The 19726-nt window shown below is 43.7% G+C and overlaps 2 protein-coding genes across 3 annotated transcripts in view; one reads left to right on the top strand and one right to left on the bottom strand.

Moving 5' to 3' along the window:
• Positions 1–19726, top strand: part of cryz (crystallin, zeta (quinone reductase)) — a 1066321-nt gene that overhangs the window by 77131 nt on the left and 969464 nt on the right. Inside the window, exon 1 of one of the 2 annotated variants that reach the window (XM_078560655.1) lies at positions 4143–4201. The exons of the other annotated variant lie outside the window; for it this stretch is intronic. The gene's annotated coding sequence lies outside the window, so the exon portion shown is untranslated. Of the gene's footprint in view, positions 1–4142; positions 4202–19726 lie in introns of those variants that run through there. 2 annotated transcript variants of the gene reach the window in all.
• Positions 1–19726, bottom strand: part of msh4 (mutS homolog 4) — a 109209-nt gene that overhangs the window by 14055 nt on the left and 75428 nt on the right. The window contains exons 15-17 of the mRNA XM_078560639.1: positions 9244–9444; positions 4773–4891; positions 499–627 (exon numbers count right to left, since the gene is read on the bottom strand). Of these exons, the coding sequence (XP_078416765.1) occupies positions 499–627; positions 4773–4891; positions 9244–9444 (449 nt within the window). The remainder of the gene's footprint in view (positions 1–498; positions 628–4772; positions 4892–9243; positions 9445–19726) is intronic.

Below are 19726 nucleotides of genomic sequence, written 5' to 3'. Positions count from 1 at the left end.
TGGGTGGGAAGCACCCGATGTGGAAAGTGGGCCAGTGATGCAGGCACCCCCCTCTCCTGCCCAAGTCTCGAGCAGGATGAACTTCAAGGCCTCTTCCATGGATGTCACTTCCAGACATCCTTCCTCCAGCCAAAAAGTTGCAGCAATATTTGGCCACTTAAGAGCCTCAACTGGGGCAAGGGTGGGAGGTCCGCCTTAGGCCTCACCTGCCCCCTGTAAAATTGTGGATATATGGGGGTGAGCGGGGAGGCAAACCGGGGAATTCTACAGGCCCACCCCCCACTGCAAATCCGCCAGTGAGGGACTGTAAAATTCTTCTCTATGAAAACCCTTCATAATTTTAAGGACCTCTATCAGCTTATCCCTTAGTTTTCTCTTTTATAAAGTAAAGAGCCTCAGCCTGCTCACCCTTTCCTGATATGTGTAACCTCTCATTGTGTCATCCTTATAAATCCCAAAGATTGTTCACACAAAGACTTAAATGATCAAAACCTTTACCTTGAAGCTGAGCAGAAATTCACAGACTGCATGGCAGATACCAATGCCTTCCTCTGTACTGGTTCCTCTCCCCAATTCATCAATTATAATGAGAGATTTATCAGTGGCATTATGCATGATGTATGTTATCTGCAGGAAAGGGAAGAGATACATAATTAATCTTTTATCTTAAGAGTCATAGGGCAGGATCTTACCCCGTCGGGGTGGCGGGGGGGGGGTTTGCGCGGGAGCAGGCGGGCTCCCAATCAGCGCCCCAGGTGGGTTGTATGCCATTTTACATGGGTGGGCCAGTTAAGGCCCGCCCAGCGTGACGTCCGCCCAGAAGTGCTTCTGCGCGCTCCCTGTGCAGGCGGGGGGGGAGGGGGGGATTCCCTGAGCAGGTCTGTGTGCTCTTTCACACATGCGCATGGAAGAGCACATAGATCTCCCTGAGGCAAAGTGCTGCCTCAGGTAGATCAGCTTAAATGTGAAAACCAGTTTAAAGAATAGAAAAAGTTTCACTGACATGTCCCCCTCATGTGACACTGTCACAGGAATTGGGACATGTCCATAATTTTTATTTAAAATATTCTGAAATTTTTAAATCCCTCATCAAACCTCATCCCGCCCGTGGATGAGGTTTCATGATTTTCGGAAGGCCGCCTGGGCTCTTTGCCTGCCCGCCAACCTTAAGGTTGGACGGGCAGGTCCATTAATCATTTTAATTATTTTTTTAATGGCCTTAATAGGCTGTTGACAGGTCTGAAGATCTAAATGACGTGGGCTGACATCGGGACGCATGCCCTCCCTCCACCCCCGCTCACTGACCAGACAAAGTTGCCATAGAGGTCTACAGCACAGAAAAAGGTCCTTCGGCCCATCGAGTCTGCGCCGGTCAAACAAGTACCTAAGTATTCTAATCCCATTTTCCAGCACTAGACCCATAGCCTTGTATGTCATGGCATCGCAAGTGCACATCCAAATGCTTCTTAAATGTTATGAGGGTTTCTGCCTCTACCATCCTTTCAGGCAGTGAGCTCCAGATTCCCACCAACCTCTGGGTGAAAAAATTCTTCCTCACATCCCCTCTAAACCTCCTGCCCCTTACCTTAAATCTATGCCCCCTGGTTACTGATCCCTCCACCAAGGGGAAAGGTTCCTTCCTGTCACCCTATCTATGCCCTTCATAATTTTATACACCTCAATTATGTCCCCCCTCAATCTCCTCTGCTGCAGGGAAAATAACCCCAGTCTATCCAATCTTTCCTCATAACTAAAACTCTCCAGCCCAGGCAGCGTCCTGGTAAATCTCCTCTGCATTCTCTCGAGTGCAATCACATCCTTCCTATAATGCGGATTCCAGAGCTGCACGCAATACTCTAGCTGTGGCCTAACCAGCGTTTTGTACAGTTCCAGCATAACCTCCCTGCACTTATATTCTATGCCTCGGCTAATAAAGGCAAGTACCCCATATGCCTTCTTAATCATCTTATCTACCTGTCTTAAGGGACCAGTGGATATGCACACCAAGGTCCCTCTGATCCTTGGTACTTCCCAGGGTCCTACCATTCATCGTGTATTCCCGTGCCTTGTTTGTCCTGCCCAAGTGCATCACCTCACACTTATCCGGATTAAATTCCATTTACCACTGATCAGCCCATCTGACCAGCCTGTCTATATCCTCCTGTAATCTAAGGCTATCCTCCTCACTATTTACCACCCCACCAATTTTCATGTCATCTGCAAACTTACTGATTGATTCTCCTACATTCAAGTCTAAATCGTTTATATATACTACAAACAGCAAGGGACCCAACACCGATCCCTGTGGAACCCCACTGGACACAGGCATCCAGTCACAAAAACACCCCTCGACCATCACCCTCTGCTTTCTGCCACTCAGCCAATTCTGGATCCAATTGGCCAAACTGCCTTGACTCCCATGGGCTTTTACCTTCATTATCAATCTCCCATGCGGGACCTTATGAAAAGCATTGCTGACGTCCAAGTAGACTACATCAAATGCTTGACCTGGTCACCTCTTCAAAAAATTCAATCAAATTGGTCAGACATGATTTCCCCTTAACAAAACCATGCTGACTGTCCTTGATTAGTCCCTGCCTCTCCAAGGGTAGCTTAATTCTGTCCCTCAGAATTGCTTCCAATAGTTTCCCCGTCAAGACAGAAATAGGGAGAGTACAGAGCCAACATATTCCAGTAAAGATAAAGGGTGGGACCAACAAATCCAGGAAACCCTGGATGTCGAGGGACATATTTTAATAAATCACCAAATGCAAAAATACATGACTCTTGCCTATTGTCTAACAGATTCCTAAATTCTTTAAACAAAATAGTATACGCAATGTGATAGATGGGGGTTTTCAGAGTTGGTCAGTCTGACTTCAGGGCTAAGCTTGCAGCTACACTGTCACTTTGCATTGCTGCAAAGTAAGTTACAATGTGCAGCTGAACCTGTCACGTTCTGGTGTTAATGCTGCAAACGAGCTGGTGTTTATGCTGCTAATGAACCTCCTCCCACCCTTTATTTCATATTATCAGCATAACCTTCTATTCCTTTATCTTGTCTAGCTTCTCCTTAGTCTGGATTAGTTGGGGGTAAGAGAGCTACTCCAAATAAATAAATAAATTGGATAGAGCCCATGATGCTGGAAATAACGAGATTATTTCAAAGCTCTGTAAAAGACTCCAGCTCCAACTCCAGCATGATGCCACCACCAAACACATCTTCCCTTCACCCCCCCCGGCGGCATTCCGTAGGGATCGTTTCCTCCGGGACACCCTGGTCCACTCCTCCATAACCCCCTACTCCTCAACCCCCACCTATGGCACCTCCCCATGCCCACGCAGAAGATGCAACACCTGCCCCTTCACTTCCTCTCTCCTCACCGTCCAAGGGCCCAAACACTCCTTTCAAGTGAAGCAGCATTTCACTTGCATTTCCCCTAACTTAGTCTACTGCATTCGTTGCTCCCAATGCAGTCTCCTCTACACTGGAGAGACCAAACGCAAACTGGGCGACCGCTTTGCAGAACACCTGCGGTCTGTCCGCAAGAAAGACCCAAACCTCCCTGTCGCTTGCCATTTTAACACTCCACCCTGTTCTCTTGCCCACATGTCTGTCCTTGGCTTGCTGCATTGTTCCAGTGAAGCCCAACGCAAACTGGAGGAACAATAACTCATCTTCCGACTAGGCACTTTACAGCCTTCCGGGCTGAATATTGAATTCAACAAATTTAGATCTTAAACTCCCCCTCCCCCATCCCCACCCCCTTTCCGTTTCTTCCCCCTCCCTTTTGTTTTTTCCAATAATTTATATAGATTTTTCTTTTCCCACCTATTTCCATTATTTTTAAATCTATAACTGTAATGCCCTGTCAGTCTTTCCACCCCACCCCCTCTCAAGCTGTACCTTGAGTGTCCTGCCATCCATTCTTAATTAGCACATTTTCTTAGATAATATCACCACCTTCAACACCACTTTGTTCCTTTTGTCTGTGACATCTTTTGATTATCTGCTCCTATCACTGCTTGCTTGTCCCTACAACCACCCCCCCCACCAACCTCTCTCCCCCCGCCACCTTAAACCAGCTTATATTTCACCCCTCTCCTAACTTTACTCAGTTCTGCTGAAGGGTCATGAGGACTCGAAACGTCAACTCTTTTCTTCTCCGCTGATGCTGCCAGACCTGCTGAGTTTTTCCAGGTAATTCTGTTTTTGTTTTGGATTTCCAGCATCCGCAGTAGTTTTTTGTTTTTATCTCTGTAAAAGTGTTGCTTGGATGCATTAAAAAGAATGAGGTTCCATTTTAATGATACCTTTCACGACTTCTAATATCTCAAAAGCACTTCTTCAGCCAATGAAATACTTTTGAAATGTAGTCACTGTTTGAGGAAATGTAGTCATCAATTTGTGCACAGCGAACTCCCACAAATAGCAATGTTATAATAACCAAATAATATGTTTTTAGTGATGCTGGCTGCGGGATAAACATTGGCCAGACAACCAGGGAAAACACCTGACTTCAAAATTTCGAAATAGTGCTGCAGGGTCTTTTATGTCCACCTATGACGGCACTCAGTTTAACAGCTTTGACAGTACCTCTGACAGCACTCCCTCAGTACTGCACTGGAGTATCAGCGTAGTTTATAGGATAAGAAGCAGACACCCCACCGACATTCCTAGATGATTCTAATGCTTTCTACATCAAACATTAATTACACAAACAGGACATCTTCAAGAACAGTTAAAAAGGACATTAAGAAGATTTCCGCACCTCTTTCATTTCCTTCATAAAGGTTGATGAGTTTGTTTCGATGTCATCATCTACACCTATTCTGGTAAAGATCTGATCGGCTATTCGAAATGAGGCATACTCGGCTGGAACGAAAGAACCTAGTGGGGCACAAAAGGGAATCTTATCTATCGCCCCCTCCAATTTTTCCATATTCCTCAGAGCACGTAAGCATTTACAATTTTCGTTCTAAATTTTAGAATGTTTGTTATAAATTTCATTCAGAATGATGTGAATCACATAGAATTCACAGCACCAAAACAGGCCTGTCATGAAGCTATTAATGTATATTATTGGAAATTATTTTTCTTTTAAAATAGAGGTTTAGTTTGTGGGTGTGTCTTAACTGGATTAAAGCCAGCTAGTCTGGGAGCTTCCATGTATACTAGTTTTGAGATGTAAGAGAGGTAGAGTGCATTTGCATTTTGTTGAATACAACATTCAAGAAGGGGAGTGAAATCTGGCACCTAGCTAGTGGAGACCAAGCAAAGTTTATATTACTAATAAAATTGGTACTATGAAAGGGGTTTTATTGCTAGAAGAGGTGGAGTTCAAAGGGGCTGGTGATACAATGAGAATTTACATTCAATTAGATGTGCTAGGTATAACAGACGGCAATTTTGTGTGTGCAGGGCACAGGCAATGTAACATCAAAGCCTGTAAGCCTACCACTGCGTCTGAAAAGGAACCAAAGGGAAAGGAACCTCATTTAGAATTTGTAAAGTGAAAATGCTTTGCCTGGTGTCCGCTTAAAGTCTATGGATTGCTGTTGCCTTAGTGGAGATTAGTTTGGGAATTTGTTAGAATCGTGATAGTAGTAATTTGTAGCCATGTGTATATATTTAACTTATGCAGATTAATAAATGTCTCATGTATCTTAATATAAAACCTCTGGAGAACTGGTGGTCTGATTCCTGAACTTAGAGCTGCATCTCAGACATACCACTTAAAAATATAGGTTATGACAGTTGTTTAAAGATTCCCTCCGGGATTTTTAAATAACTCAGTTTTACCAACTGCTGGGTCATAACAATTGGGGGCTCGTGCAGGATAAAAATATTTCTAATTCCTTCATTGGTTTGGAACTGGTGAATCTTAAAGTTACGGGTACGAGAAACACTTTGCATTCAGGAGTTGGTGAGGTGGTTTAGAAGTGGTGAGACTGCAAGATGGCTTTGGCAATTGCTAAGACTTGTCTGGAGTAGAAGATATAATTCTGATTGGGTTGGAGAAAATAACCAAAAGTAGTTTAACAGAATTCGCAGATAAGTTAAAATTGGGGTTACCTGAGGGTGCTAGGAAATCAGGTATAATTAAAAATATAGCACAGCATCTACAGTTGAAAGGAAAACCTGACACTAGTGAGTCACAGCTGGAGATTGTGAGACTTCAGTTACAAATGAAAAAGCTTGAATTAGAAGCAAAGGACAGAGAAATGGCTTTTAAAAGGGAATTAGAAATTGTGAGGATAGAGGAGGAAAGAGAAAAAGAGAGAATTCCAACTGAAAATGTTGGCAGTTAAAAAAGAGACGCCAGTAGGTGAGAAGGACATATCTCCAGAGTAGAACCCAGTCGGGGGATGTTTAAATTTGTACAAGCTCTTCCAAAGTTTGAGGAAAAAGATATTGAAGCATTCTTTATTTCATTTGAGAGGCTGGCTAAACAGATGAAATGGCCACAAGAAAACTGGACATTATTATTGCAGTCTAAGTTGTTAGGTAGGGCACATGAGGTATATGCTTTGCTTTCAGAAGAAATGTTGGTGAAATAAGATGTGGTGAAAAAGGCTATTTTGAGTGCATATGAGTTGGCTCCTGAAGCATATAGGCAGAAATTTAGGAATTTGAGAAAACAGCCTGGGCAAACTGATATTCAGTTTGAAAGAGTGAAATAAAGTAATTTTAACCGGTGGATACGGGTGTTAAAAATAGAAACAATGTTTGCAGCTCTTAGGGAAGTATTTCTTTTGGAAGAATTTAAAGATTCAATTCCTTTTGTAGTGAGAACTCATGTGTAGGAACAGAGAGTTGATTGTGTAAGACAAGCAGCAGAGGTAGCTGATAATTATGAGTTAGTTCATAGAGCTAAACATTTTTTTCATCACCCTTTCAAATCGGAAAAAGATAAAAAGTGGGAAGGTGAAAGGAAGGTAGGTAGTCAGGGAAGAGGAGTAACTAGAAGTTCCCAGGAAGTTTTTTCTCAGAATAAAAAGGAAGGTGCTGAAGGTAGAAGTGACATTCAAAAATTGAGGTGTTTTCATTGTAATAAAGTGGGGCACACAAAGTCGGTGTGTTGGAGATTGCAGGAAAAATCTGTTGGAATTATTGGGGTACAGAAAAGCTCTGGAAGTAAAAGTACTGTGGGGTTTGAAGTTCAAGCACATGGGAAACCAGTGGTTTGTGTACAGGTGAAACAGGGAGAATCAGTGAAAGGTGAAGAAGTGGGAATATGTTCACAGCTTACTCAAGAGAATTCTGAGGAGCAGGTTGCAGAAATGTTTAAAGACTTTGTGTGTGAAGGGAAAGTCTTTCCATGTGTACAGGATGGAGTAGGTAAAGATGTTAAAATTTTAAGTGACACAGGGGCTAGTCAATCCTTAATGTTGTGGGATAATGATATTTGTTGTTCAAAGGAAATATTGCAGGAGCAGGTAAGAATAAATGGGATTCATGGAGATGCTGAAAAGGAACTAAAGGGAAAGGAACCTCATTTGGAATTTGTAAGGTGAAAATGCTTTGCACGGTGTCTGCTTAAAGTCTATGGGTTGCTGTTGCCTTAATGGAGATTAGTTTGGGAATTTGTTAAAAGTTATGATAGTAGTAATTTGTAGGCATGCGTATATATTTAACTTGTGTAAATTAATAAATGTTTTATGTATTTTGATATAAAACTTCGAGAACTGGTGGTCTGATTCCTGAATTCAGAGCTGTATCTCAAATATGCCACTTAAAAATTTAGGTTATGACAGTTGTTTAAAGTTTCCCTCTGGGATTTTTAAATAATTCAGCTTTACCAACTGCTGTTTCATAGCAGGGCCACTGAACCCAACCGCCCCTTGCCAGTGTCTATGCTCCACATGAACCTTCACTAATATTAACGGCAACTAGTTTGGGTCTCTCTCACAAATGGAAACATTTTCTCTATGTTTAGCCCTATTAAACGCCTTTATAGTTTTAAAGGCCTCTATCAAGTTACCCCCTCAGCCTTCTCTTTTCTAGCGAGATTGGTACTTAAAGTATTTGTGTGTAATTCCTTTGTCCACTTTTGTATCCTGCTGTTAATGAAAATGGTCCAATGGCTCCTATTGCAAAGTGAGAGGACTGGAGGTCAGGAGAAGTTTGGCAGTGATGCTCTTTCATCCCATGTTGGAATAATATTCTAACAAATATTTTCTTGGTTCCAATATGAGGAATGACTTGTTGTACAAAACAACACACTGAAGAGAGGAAGTGGGGAGAAAATTGGCAAAAAAAAATGTTTAAGTTAAGAATTTAAATCCCTTAACCTTTCAATCATCCAGTCTGCACCTGAGTGTCTAACTCCTCCAGCCTAGTATTAACACTTCTATGTGCTCAGTATGCCAGTCAATGTGAAAACTATTTGCTAAATAACTTGCTAGGCACATCAGTCAACATGCATTCCTATCCTGTTGTGTACTTCAATTAATAATGAGCTTTGATATTCCAATTTATATATCCCTGGTTGACCGCACTGCAATTCTTGGCAATGGAAATGGCAATTTGTGGCATGGCTGCAACAACTTGCATTTATATAGCACCTTCAACAGAGGAAAGCATCCCAAAATGCTGATCAAAGAGATTATCAAACAAATTTGACACCGAGCCACATAAGGAGAAGCTCAGAACATCATGGACTACTATTAACAGTGGTTTCAGAGGTTTAAAAATATATAATTTGATGGTGAATAAACAGTGAGGATGTATGAGGTCAAAAGAAAATGGTTCTAAAAACAATTCATTATGAAGTAAATTTAGCTTCAAATGCAACATGTAAATGTACCCAGGATCCTGAAAGTTCAAATGTAATTCTTTAGAAAATGGTATTTATTAATACTATGTATTTGGAATATGAGTGATGCTCATCTCCTGACAGCTCAGAGAAGCAATTGGTGAACCATTGCAATCCTTTTATTAATAGGGCTCCCACAAGGGTTTTAATCAGGAAATCACAGGATACTGGTCCTGTAATGAAGTAGTAGTAATATATGTTCAAGCAGGACAGCGCTTATAACAGGCTGTACTGCACAGATAATTGATTTAACCTCCATTGCCTATCATTTCATACTCCCAATCCCTTACTCCACTCCCTGCCTGTCTCCTTAAACTCCCCATCACTCTACGTCCATAATTCTACCCTCCCTGACCAATGCTGCAATTCAAGCCTATTTTGCTCCTGCTCAAATCTAATTTCACTCTGCTGAGCTCCTACTCACCAATCTGGGCTATAATCTGACACAGAGCAATTTGTTTAAGATAGGTTGACTTTCCACTCATGTTGGGCCCAGTGACAATGATGAAGTTGTTGCCATCGGAGATGTACGTGTTATTAGCAACAGGTTTCTCCATCGATATCTTTTCGAGAATAGGGTGTCGTCCCTGCTTAACAGCCAACGTGTCGGTGAACTCCGGACGAACTAGAACAAAACCATGAATAATCAATCATGAAAACCTGGCTAGATTTTGATATTAATTCCCTGAATTTCCTTAACAGTCTACCATAACAAGGACTAAAACCCAGGATAAACATGTGGAAGGGTTTCTGTCCATTTTCCACTGGCCAATTATAAAAACCCATGAGCAAGCTGCCAGCAAATGTCACAGGGAAAAAATAACAACATTTCTGTACAGTGTTACTACTACCCTTGCATTAATTAATTATTGAAAATTGCTAAGGTTGGAGTCGGGATTCAAATGTACATCTAATCAATTGCTTGTCATAGAATCATAGGCCCTTTGTGCCTACACCAGCTCTTTGAAACAGCTTTTCAATTAGTCACACTCTCCTGTGCTTTTTGCAAAGCCCTGCAATTGTTTCTGCTAAAAGTATTTATCCAATTCCCTTTGAAAGTTATGATCGAATCTGTTTCCACCACCCTTTTCGGCAGCACATTCCAGATGGTAACAATTTGGTGCATGAAAAGATTCTTATCTCCCCTCTGGTTCTTTTACCAATGACCTTAGATCTGTGCTCTGATTATCATAAACAGAATTGTCACACTGTGAGAATAAATACAAGCAGAGCAACTACTGGCTAGTTGTAATTCACTCCAAGTTCCAGTAAAATACAGTACTTGAAACCCACAATACATTGTTAATTCAATGACTTTGTAGGGTAGCGGCACTATCCAGTGCGATACAAATCCGTGCAGATCAGATGGTTCCAGGTTACATTCCTTGATGAGGTATAAGATTTCAGTCAGACCAGAGTCAATTGGAGATTTCAACAACAATTGAATTTATATCGCAGATTTAATGTAAACATCCCAAAGCTCTTCACGGGAGAGCTAGCTAACAGAATTTGGCACTAAGCCACATAAAGGGATATTAGGACATTTGGCCAAAAGTTGATCAAAGAGAATTGGTCATCTTAAAGGGTAGAAATCTAGAGATGCAGAGAGGTTCGGGGAGAAAATTCCAGAGTTTAAGGCCCACGCATCTGAAAGCATGACCAAGAATAAGGTTCAAAATCTTTATTGGTTAAGGGTTTTTTTTTAAAAATTCATTCTTTGGATGTGGGCTCACTGGCAAGGTCAGAATTTATTGCTCATTCCTAATTACCGTTGAGCAGTGGTGCTAAGTACTTATGTTGTTTGTCCAGTCAGGTTTCTGGTCAATGGTGACCCCACTGATCCCCCGGAAATTGATGCTGGGAATTCAGACAGAGTAATGCTATTGAAAGTCAAGGGTAGGTGTTTAGATTTTCTCTTATTGGAGAAGGTTGTTGCCTGGCATAAATGTTACCTCTTGAAAAATATGGGTTGATAAGAGCCAGCATGGTTTTCTAAAAGGGAAATCATGTTTAACTAACTCGCTGGAGTTTTTTGAAGAAGTAACAGAAAAGGTCGATGAAGGTAATGCTGTTCATGTGGTATACTGACACAGTGGCACACAACCAACCTGTGAGAAAAGTTATTGCTCATGCAATAAAAGGGGCAGTAGCAATGTGGATACAAAATTGGCGGAAAAATAGGAAGCAGAGAGTAATGGTCAATGGATATTTTTCAGGCTGGGGGAAGGTTTGTAGTGGAGTTCTCCAGGGGCCGGTATTGGGACCCTTGCTTTTCCTGAAATATATTAATGATCTAGATCTTGGTGTGCAGGGGACAATTTAGAGTCAGAGTCATAGAGGTCCACAGCACAGAAAAAAGCCCTTCGGCCCATCGAGTCTGCACCAGTCAAACAAGTACCTAACTATTCTAATTCCATTTTCCAGCACTAGGCCCATAGCCTTGTATGCCATGGCATCGCAAGTGCACATCCAAATACTTCTTAAATGTTCTAAGGGTTTCTGCCTCTACCACCCTTTCAGGCAGTGAGTTCCAGATTCCCACCACCCTCTGGGTGAAATAATTCTTCCTCACATCCCCTCTAAACTAAATTTAAAAGTTTGCGGATGATACGAATCTTGGGAGTGTTGTGAACTGCGAGGACGACGGTGTGGAACTTCAAGAGGAGTGGGCAGATAGGTGACAGATGAAGTTCAATACGGAGAAGTGTGAGGTGATGCATTTTGGTAGGAAGAACACAGACAGACAATATATAAGGGGTGAAATTTTGAAGGGATGCAGGAGCATAAAGACTTGGGTGTATATGTGCATAGATCATTGAAGGTAGCAGGACAGGTGAGCAAGCAGTTAATAAAGCACATAGTATCCTGGGCTTTATTAATTTGGGCATAGAGTACAAGAGCAGAGAGGTTATGCTGAATTTATATAAGACGCTCGTTAGATCTCAGCTGGATTTTGTATACAGTTCTGGGCACCATAGTATAGGAAGGATGTGAACACATTGGAGTGCAGAAGAGGTTTACAAGAATGGTTCCAGAGATGAGAAACTTCAGCTATGAGGATAGATTGGAGAGGTTAGGACTGTTGGGGAGATGGCTGAGAGGAGATTTGATAGAGATGTTCAAAATCATGAGGGGGCTGGACAGAATAGATAGGGAGAAGCTGTTCCCACTCGTAAAAGAATCAAGAACAAGAAGGCACAGATTTAAAGTGACTTGCAAAAGAAGCAAGTGTGAGAAAAAAAATTTTCACACAACGAGCAGTTTGGGTCTGGAATGCACAGCCTGGGAGTGTGGTGGAAGCAAGTTCAATTGAGGCATTCAAGAGGACATTAGAGGATTATTTGAATAGAAACAATGTGCAAAGGTACGGGGAAAAGGCGGGACAACGACACTAGGTCATAATGCTCATTTGGGGAGTCGCTGCAGACATGATGGGCCAAATGGTCTCCTTCTGTGCCGTTAAGATTCTGCGATTCTGAGAGTCTGTTACATGCCAGTTAGCAGCCTGAATGTTGTCAAGGTCGGGACAGTTTCTTAGAGCAGTATATTCTAGAGCCAACCAGGGAGCAGGCTATCCTAGACCTGGTAATGTACAATGACACAGGATTAGACAATAACCTCAAGGTAAAGGAGCCTCTAGGTGATAGCAATGGTAATATGATAGAATTTCACATTCGTTTGAAGGAGACAAGTACAGTCTGGGTCTAAGACTAGTGTTTTAAACCTGAATAAAGGTATGAAAGCAAAGCTAGCTAAAGTGAACTGGGGAACGAGGTTAAAAGCTAGGACGGTGAGATATTTTATAACTCTCAGCAAAGATTTAACCCAGTGAGAAAGAAAGATGAACCACCTGTGGCTAAATAAGAAAGTTAAAGATAATATTAAATTGAAAGAAACATTCTATAAATTTGCAAAGATTAGTGGTATGTCAGAAGACTGGTCAGATTTTAAGAACCAGCAAAGAATGACTGAAACAAATAAAGACTGAGAAAGTAGAGGATGAGAGAAAGCTAGCTAGTAATATAAAAAGATAGTAAGAGTTTCTACAAGTATTTAAATAGGAAAAGATGAACTAAAGTTAATGTTGGTCCTCTAGAAAGTGAGGCTGGGGAATTAACTGATAATGAAAAACAAGGAAATGGTAGAGGCGTTGAACAGGTATTTTGTGTCTGTCTTCACTGTAGTAGTCTTAGAAAACTTCCCAAAGATGTTTGAAAATCAAGAGGTGAACAGGAGAGAGGAGCTTAAAACAATCACTAAGGAAAAGGTGCTTGGAAAACTACTAGACCTACAGGCTGACAAGTCCCCGGGACCAGATGACGTGCATCCTAGGCACTTAAAGGAAGTGGCTGCAGAGATAGTAGAGGCATTGGTTATAATCTTCCAAAAGTCCTTAGATTCTGGAAGGGTCCCAGCAGATTGGAATACAGCTAATGCAACACCTTTATTCCAGAAAGGGGGGATGCAGAAAGTAGTAGAAAGCGGAATTACAGACCAGTTAGCCTAACATCAGTAGTAGGGAAAATGCTCGAGTTTATTATAAACAATGTGATAACAGGACATTTAGAAATTATTAACAACATTGGACAAAGTCTATCCAGCTTCACCTATTCCACCCCCTTAAACAATATATATTTCACCACACTTTTACTTCTCTTTAGCTCCAAAGAAGAGTCATATGGACTCGAAACGTTAACTCTGTTTTTCTCTCTACAGATGCTGTCAATTCTGTCTTTCTCTCCACATTATCTTAGACAAAGTCAACATAGATTTATGAAAGGGAAATTGTGTTTGACAAACCTACTCAAGTTTTTTGAGGACGTAACTAGCAGAATAGATAAGGGAGAACCAGTGGATATGGTGTATTTGGATTTTCAGAAGGCTTTTGATAAAGTCCTACATAAGAGGTTAGGGTGTAAAATGAAAGCACATGGGATTGGGGGTAATATATTGGCATAGATTGAGAATTGGTTAGCAGACAGGAAACAGAGAGTAGGAATAAATGGGTAAGGGGGTCTTTTTCGGAGTGGCGAGCTAGTGGGGTACCTCAGGGATCAGTGCTTGGGGCCCCCCACAATATATGTCAATGATTTGGATGAGGGAATCAAATGTAACATTTCCAAGTTTGCTGACGACATGAAAGTTGGTGGGAATGTAAGTGGTGAGGAGGGTGTTAAGAGGCTTCAAGGCGATTTAGACAGGTTGAATGAGTGGGCAAATACATGGCAGATGCAGTATAACGTTGATAAGTGTGAAGTTATCTACTTTGGCAGGAAAAACAGAATGACAGAGTTTTACTTAAATGGTGGTAGGTTGGGAAATGTTGAAGTACAAAGGGACTTTGGTGTTCTTGTACACCAATCATTGAAAGCAAACATATAGGTGAAGCAAGCAGAAAAGAAGGCAAATGATATGTTGGCCTTCATTACAAGAGGACTTGAGTACAAGAGCAAGGATGTCTTACTGAAGCTGTACAGGGCCTTGGTGAGATCACACCTAGAGTATTGTGTGCAGTTTTGGTTTCCTTGCCTAAGAAAGGATATACTTGTCATAGAGGGGGTGCAACAAAGGCTCACCAGACTGATTCCTGGGATGGCAGGATTGTCGTACGAGGAAAGATTGGGCCGACTAGGCCTGTGTTCACTGGAGTTTAGAAGAATGAGAGGGGATCTCACTGAAACATTCCCGTAAATGCATCTATGCCATTCACCTCAGCCACTCTTTCTAGCAAATTCCACATTCTCTCCACTCCCTGTGTAAAGATATGCCTCCTGAATTTCTTACTAGACTTATTAGTGACTATCTTATAATTATGGTCCCTATTTTTAATCACCACCCCCCCCACAACCCCCCCACCCCCTAGCCTATCAAACTCTTTCATAATTTTCAAGGTTCCTCTGAGGTCACTCCTCAGCCTTCTCTACTGGAGAAAAGAGCTCCAGCCTGTTCTAGTTCACTGAATCATAATTTTTCTAAAATGGCAAGAAACAGAGGCACAGGGCAGAATTGTCCCAAATTTGCAAAGTGCAGTAGCAGGCGTGAAAGAAGTTGTTTTGCCCACAGGCTGCAATAGCGGGTTTTCACACCATATTGTCATATTCCTGGCATGTCCCACTTCATTAATAGTTCATACACGGGAAACACTCCGGATCACTAGTGGGGCGGCCTCTCATTCGCCCGCCCCACATTCACCTCAGGTCTTTAGTCATCCAGGGGGCATATTTAAAGGGTACTCCTGCACAGAACTGGCACTCTCTGAGGGAGCAAAAGCTGCTGGAAAGTCACGGCTGCCAAAGGGAGGGAACATGCTGCCCTCAAATTTAGCGACGCCCACCTCGGTGGAGGCCCGCCGTGAAGTTATCTACGACGCTCTGGGTGAAGACCAGCAACTAAGGTCACCAATCCAGCATGGGCGGCGGTAGCAACGGTGGTCAGGGATCTGAGACCTGCTAAGGATGTAGGAGTCATGGACGCTCCCTGGGAATTATGTGCAGACCTGTAGGATGCATTTGTGGTGGTCGCACACATTCGGAACATTCAGCAATTGGAAGGGTTGACGTAGTTTTCTGCTTGTTGCCACGGAGATGTAAGAGCAACATGAGTGGTCAATGGCACCCTGCACCTGTAGAAAACCGGAGATCTGCGCAAATCCCAGCACTCTTGCTTCCTGGCTTTCCTGATCCTGGGAGAAATGCATAAAGTTCTGTTCCCGAAGATGACGTCCTGGATACACCTGTGCATGGAAGCTTGCAAGATCCCACACAGGTCACCTGTGGAACCCTGGAAGGAGCCACTGGCGTGAAAATTGAGCACTGCAGTCACTTTCATGGCCACTGGCAGTGGATGCCCTCCATGTCCCCATGACGTCAAATACTGCAGCAGGTGGCATATGTGACATATGTGACTGACCAGTTCTCTAGACATGCGCAGTCTCAGTCAACTGCACGAATGACAAGCGCCATCTGTAGGCCCCAGGTCTAGCCGTCGCTTGTAGGTGCCTCACTCACTGTGGATCCTCATCTCCATGTGCAGCAGGCCCTTCCACCCCTTCATCTTGAGGAAGGTGCTCCTCCCTTTGTCGAGTTGGGTGCCCCCAACACTCTCTTCTTGTTCTTCTCTGCTCCCTCTAAGCCATGACGCATACCGCTAAATCACCAGGCTCCATGATCCTGATGTTCTCCTCCTGCAGGATCAAAGAGAGAGATGCGTGGGTTAGCACAGGTACCCTAAGAACTTCTCTTGGTTAAGTCTGAAGGCCACTTCACGCATGCAGGAGAGTGTTGACCACCACATGGATGACCAGGGTGTAGGGTAGTGGTACTGTCGCTGGACTGGTAATCCAGAGACTGAGGGTAATGTTCTGGGGACCCGGGTTCAAATCCAGCACCATGGTGTTAAATTTTTTAAAAATCTGGAATTAAAAATCTGATGATGACCATTAAACTATTGTCGATTGTTGTTAAAAACCCATCTGGTTCACTAATACTGTTCGTACCTGGTCTAGCCCACATGTGACTCTAGACAAAAGCAAACTCAGCCCTGTCAACCCTGTAAAGTCCTCCCTACTGACATCTGGGGGCTTAGTGCCAAAATTGGGAGAGCTATCTCACAGACTAGTCAAGCAACAGCCTGACATAGTCATCCTCATGGAATCATACCTTACAGATAATGTCCCAGACATCACCATCCCTGGGTATGTCCTGTTCCACCGGTAGGAAAGACCCAGCAGAGGTGGTGTCCACATCCCATGAATGAATAAAAAAAGATGCATCTGTCCATGACAGTATCGATAGGAGTGACCACTGCATAGCTGCTGTGGAGACGAAGCTCCGCCTTCACATTGTGTTGTGTGGAACTACCACCATGCTAAATGGGATAGATTTCAAACAGATCTAGCAACTCAAGGCTGGGCCATCAGCAGCAGCACTATTGTACTCGAACACAATCTGTAACCTCATGGCCCAGCATATCCCCCACTCTACCATGACCAGAAGCCAGGGGATCAACCTTGGTTCAATGAAGAGTGCAGGAGGGCATGCCAGGAGCAGCACCAGGCATGCCTGAAGTGTCATCCTGGTGACACTATAACACAGGACTACTTGCGTGCCAAGCAGCGAAAGCAGCAAGTGACTGACAGAGCTAAGCGATCCCCCAACCAGCAGATCAGATCTATGCTCTGCAGTCCTGCCACATCCAGTGGTGAATGATGGTGGACAATTAAACAACTCACTGAAGGAGGCAGCTCCACAAATATCCACATCCTCAATGATGGGGGAGCCCAGCACATCAGTGCAAAAGGCATTTGCTACAATCTTCAGCCAGGAGTGCCAAGTGGATGATCCATTTCAGTCTCCTGTGGAGGTCACCAGCATCACAGATGCCAATCTTCAGCTAATTCAATTCACTCAATGTGATATCAAGAAATGGCTGAATGCACTGGATACTGCAAAGGGTATGGGCCCTGACAATATTCCAGAAATAGTACTGAAGACTTGTGCTCCAGAACTTGCTGCACCCCTAGCCAAGCTGTTCCAGTACAACTACAACACTGGCATCTACTCGGCTATGTAGAAAATTGCCCAGGTATGGCCTGCACACAAAAAGCAGGACAAATCCAACCCGGCCAATTACCACCCCATCAGTCTCCTCTCGATCACCAGTAAAGTAATGGAAGGGGTCATCAACAGAGCTATCAGGCTTAGCCATAATCTGCTTACTGGTGCCCAGTTTGTTTTGTTCCACCAGGGTCACTCAGCTACCGACCTCAAAACAGCCTTGGTTCAAACATGGACAAAAGAGCTGAACTCCCAAGGTCAGATGAGTCACTGCCCTTGACATCAAGACAGCATTTGACCGAGTGTGGCTTCAAGGAGCCCTTGCAAAACTGGAGTCAATGGAATCAGGGGGAAAACTCTCCACTGGTTGCAGTCATAACTAGCACAAAGGAAGATGGTTGTGGTTGTTGTAGGTTAGTCATATCAGCTCCAGGACATCACTGCAGGAGTTCCTCAGGGTGGTATCCTCGACCCAACCATCTTCAGTTGCTTCATCAATGATCTTCCTTCCTTCAAAAGGTCAGAAGTGGGGATGTTCACTGAAGACTGCACAATGTTCAGCACCATTCGCAATTCCTCAGATACTGAAGCAGTCCATGTCCAAATGCAGCAAGACCTGGACAATATCAAGGTTTGCGCTGATGTTCAATGGCATTACAATCACTGAATCCCTCACTATCAACATTCTAAGAGTTACCATTGACTAGAAACTGAACTGGACTAGCCATATAAATACTGTGACTACAAGAGCAGGTCAGAGGCTAGGAATCCTGCGACAAGTAACTCACCTCCTGACTCCACAAAGCCTGTCCATCTACAATGCCATCTACAATGAACAAGTCAGGAGTTTGATGGAATACTCCCCACTTGCCTGGATGAGTGCAGCTCCCACAACACTCAAGAAGCTTGACACTGTCCAGGACAAAGCAGCCCCTTGATTGGCACCATATCCACAAACATTCACTCCCTCCACCACCGACACAGTAGCAGCAGTGTGTACCATCTACAAGATGCACTGCAGGAATTCACCAAGGCTCCAAAGACAGCACCTTCCAAACCCACAGAAACTACCATCTAGAAGGACAAGGGCAGCAGATGCATGGGAACACCACCATCTCGAAGTTCCCCTCCAAGCCACTCACCATCTTCATTTGGAAACATATCGCCGTTCCTTTGCTGCCGCTGGGTCAAAATCCTGGAACTCCCTCCCTAACAACACTGTGGGTGTACGTACACCACATGGACTGCAGCAGTTCAAGGCAGCAGCTCACCAACACCTTCTCAAGGGCATCTAGGGATGGTCAATAAATGCTGGTCCAGCTAGCGAAGCCCATATCCCCTGAATGAATAAAAAAAGTGCACTCATTGGTTGTCCAAAACCCCACTCACTTCCGCCCCACTCCACTTGACCAATTAGCAGCAACTTCGATCACTGGACTGCATGCTGCGCTCTCAGCTCAGGCATTCTCTTAACCCACACTGCAAGGCTGCACTGTTAGCTTGAACCATGATGAATACTGGTCCAAGCCTTAATAAAGACACTGCAAGGGGCTGTGAACACCTCCACCAGTGACTGCGCCAGAGCCACCTTTTGCAAGGGGATTCCAACAAGTTACCCAGTCGGCCAATTGCTCTGCTGCCCCCTAAAATACTCACTAATTTACAGTCTGTGCCCGAGTGGTGAAAGGTTCTGGAGCATTTGGTGGCACTTTCATGATTTTGCATTGTTTCAGTGGACAGAAAAGACTCAGAGAGCTGACTCCAAGCATCTCAATGGAGCTGCAGCAGAACGATCTCAGCTGCAGAAGAATGTTCACTTTTGATAAGCTTTTCCAAGTGCTTCCCCCACCCTCCCCCGGCATGTGCTTGGGTACCTCCTTCAGTCTATGCTACCCTGCCCCCCCGCCACCCTCCCGGCTTGTACTTGAGTACAGGAAAAAGTGACTTAGCTGTGCCCCCACGAGTGAGCATCTTTTCCTTGATGTCCTACAGGCGATGTTCACTAGAGCTGCGCAAGGTTGTGTGCACTCACCTCTGAGTTGCACTCAAAGTTCAGGTCGCCAGGTGCACGTCTATTAAATGCAGTTGTGAAGCACGCTGTTCTTAAGTCAAGCCAACATGGGTTGTAAATTTGACGTGGGGGGGGATGATTCCAGCCAGCAGGACTTATAATGAGATGCTAAAGTATTGAAATTAGGCTCCCAAAGTGCGGCGGCCGGCCGTTGACGGGTGGAACCGATAATCACAACTGGTTTCACGATAGCACGAAACCGATTTTTAGCCTTCTCATCATACCGTCCTCCCAATGCCCGCCAATGACAGCCGACGTCAACCGGGCCGAAAATTCCATCC

The sequence above is a fragment of the Cetorhinus maximus genome, chromosome 17 (genome assembly GCF_964194155.1).
Source record: "Cetorhinus maximus chromosome 17, sCetMax3.hap1.1, whole genome shotgun sequence".
NCBI lineage: Eukaryota > Metazoa > Chordata > Chondrichthyes > Lamniformes > Cetorhinidae > Cetorhinus > Cetorhinus maximus.
This window is presented reverse-complemented; position numbering and strand designations above follow the sequence as displayed.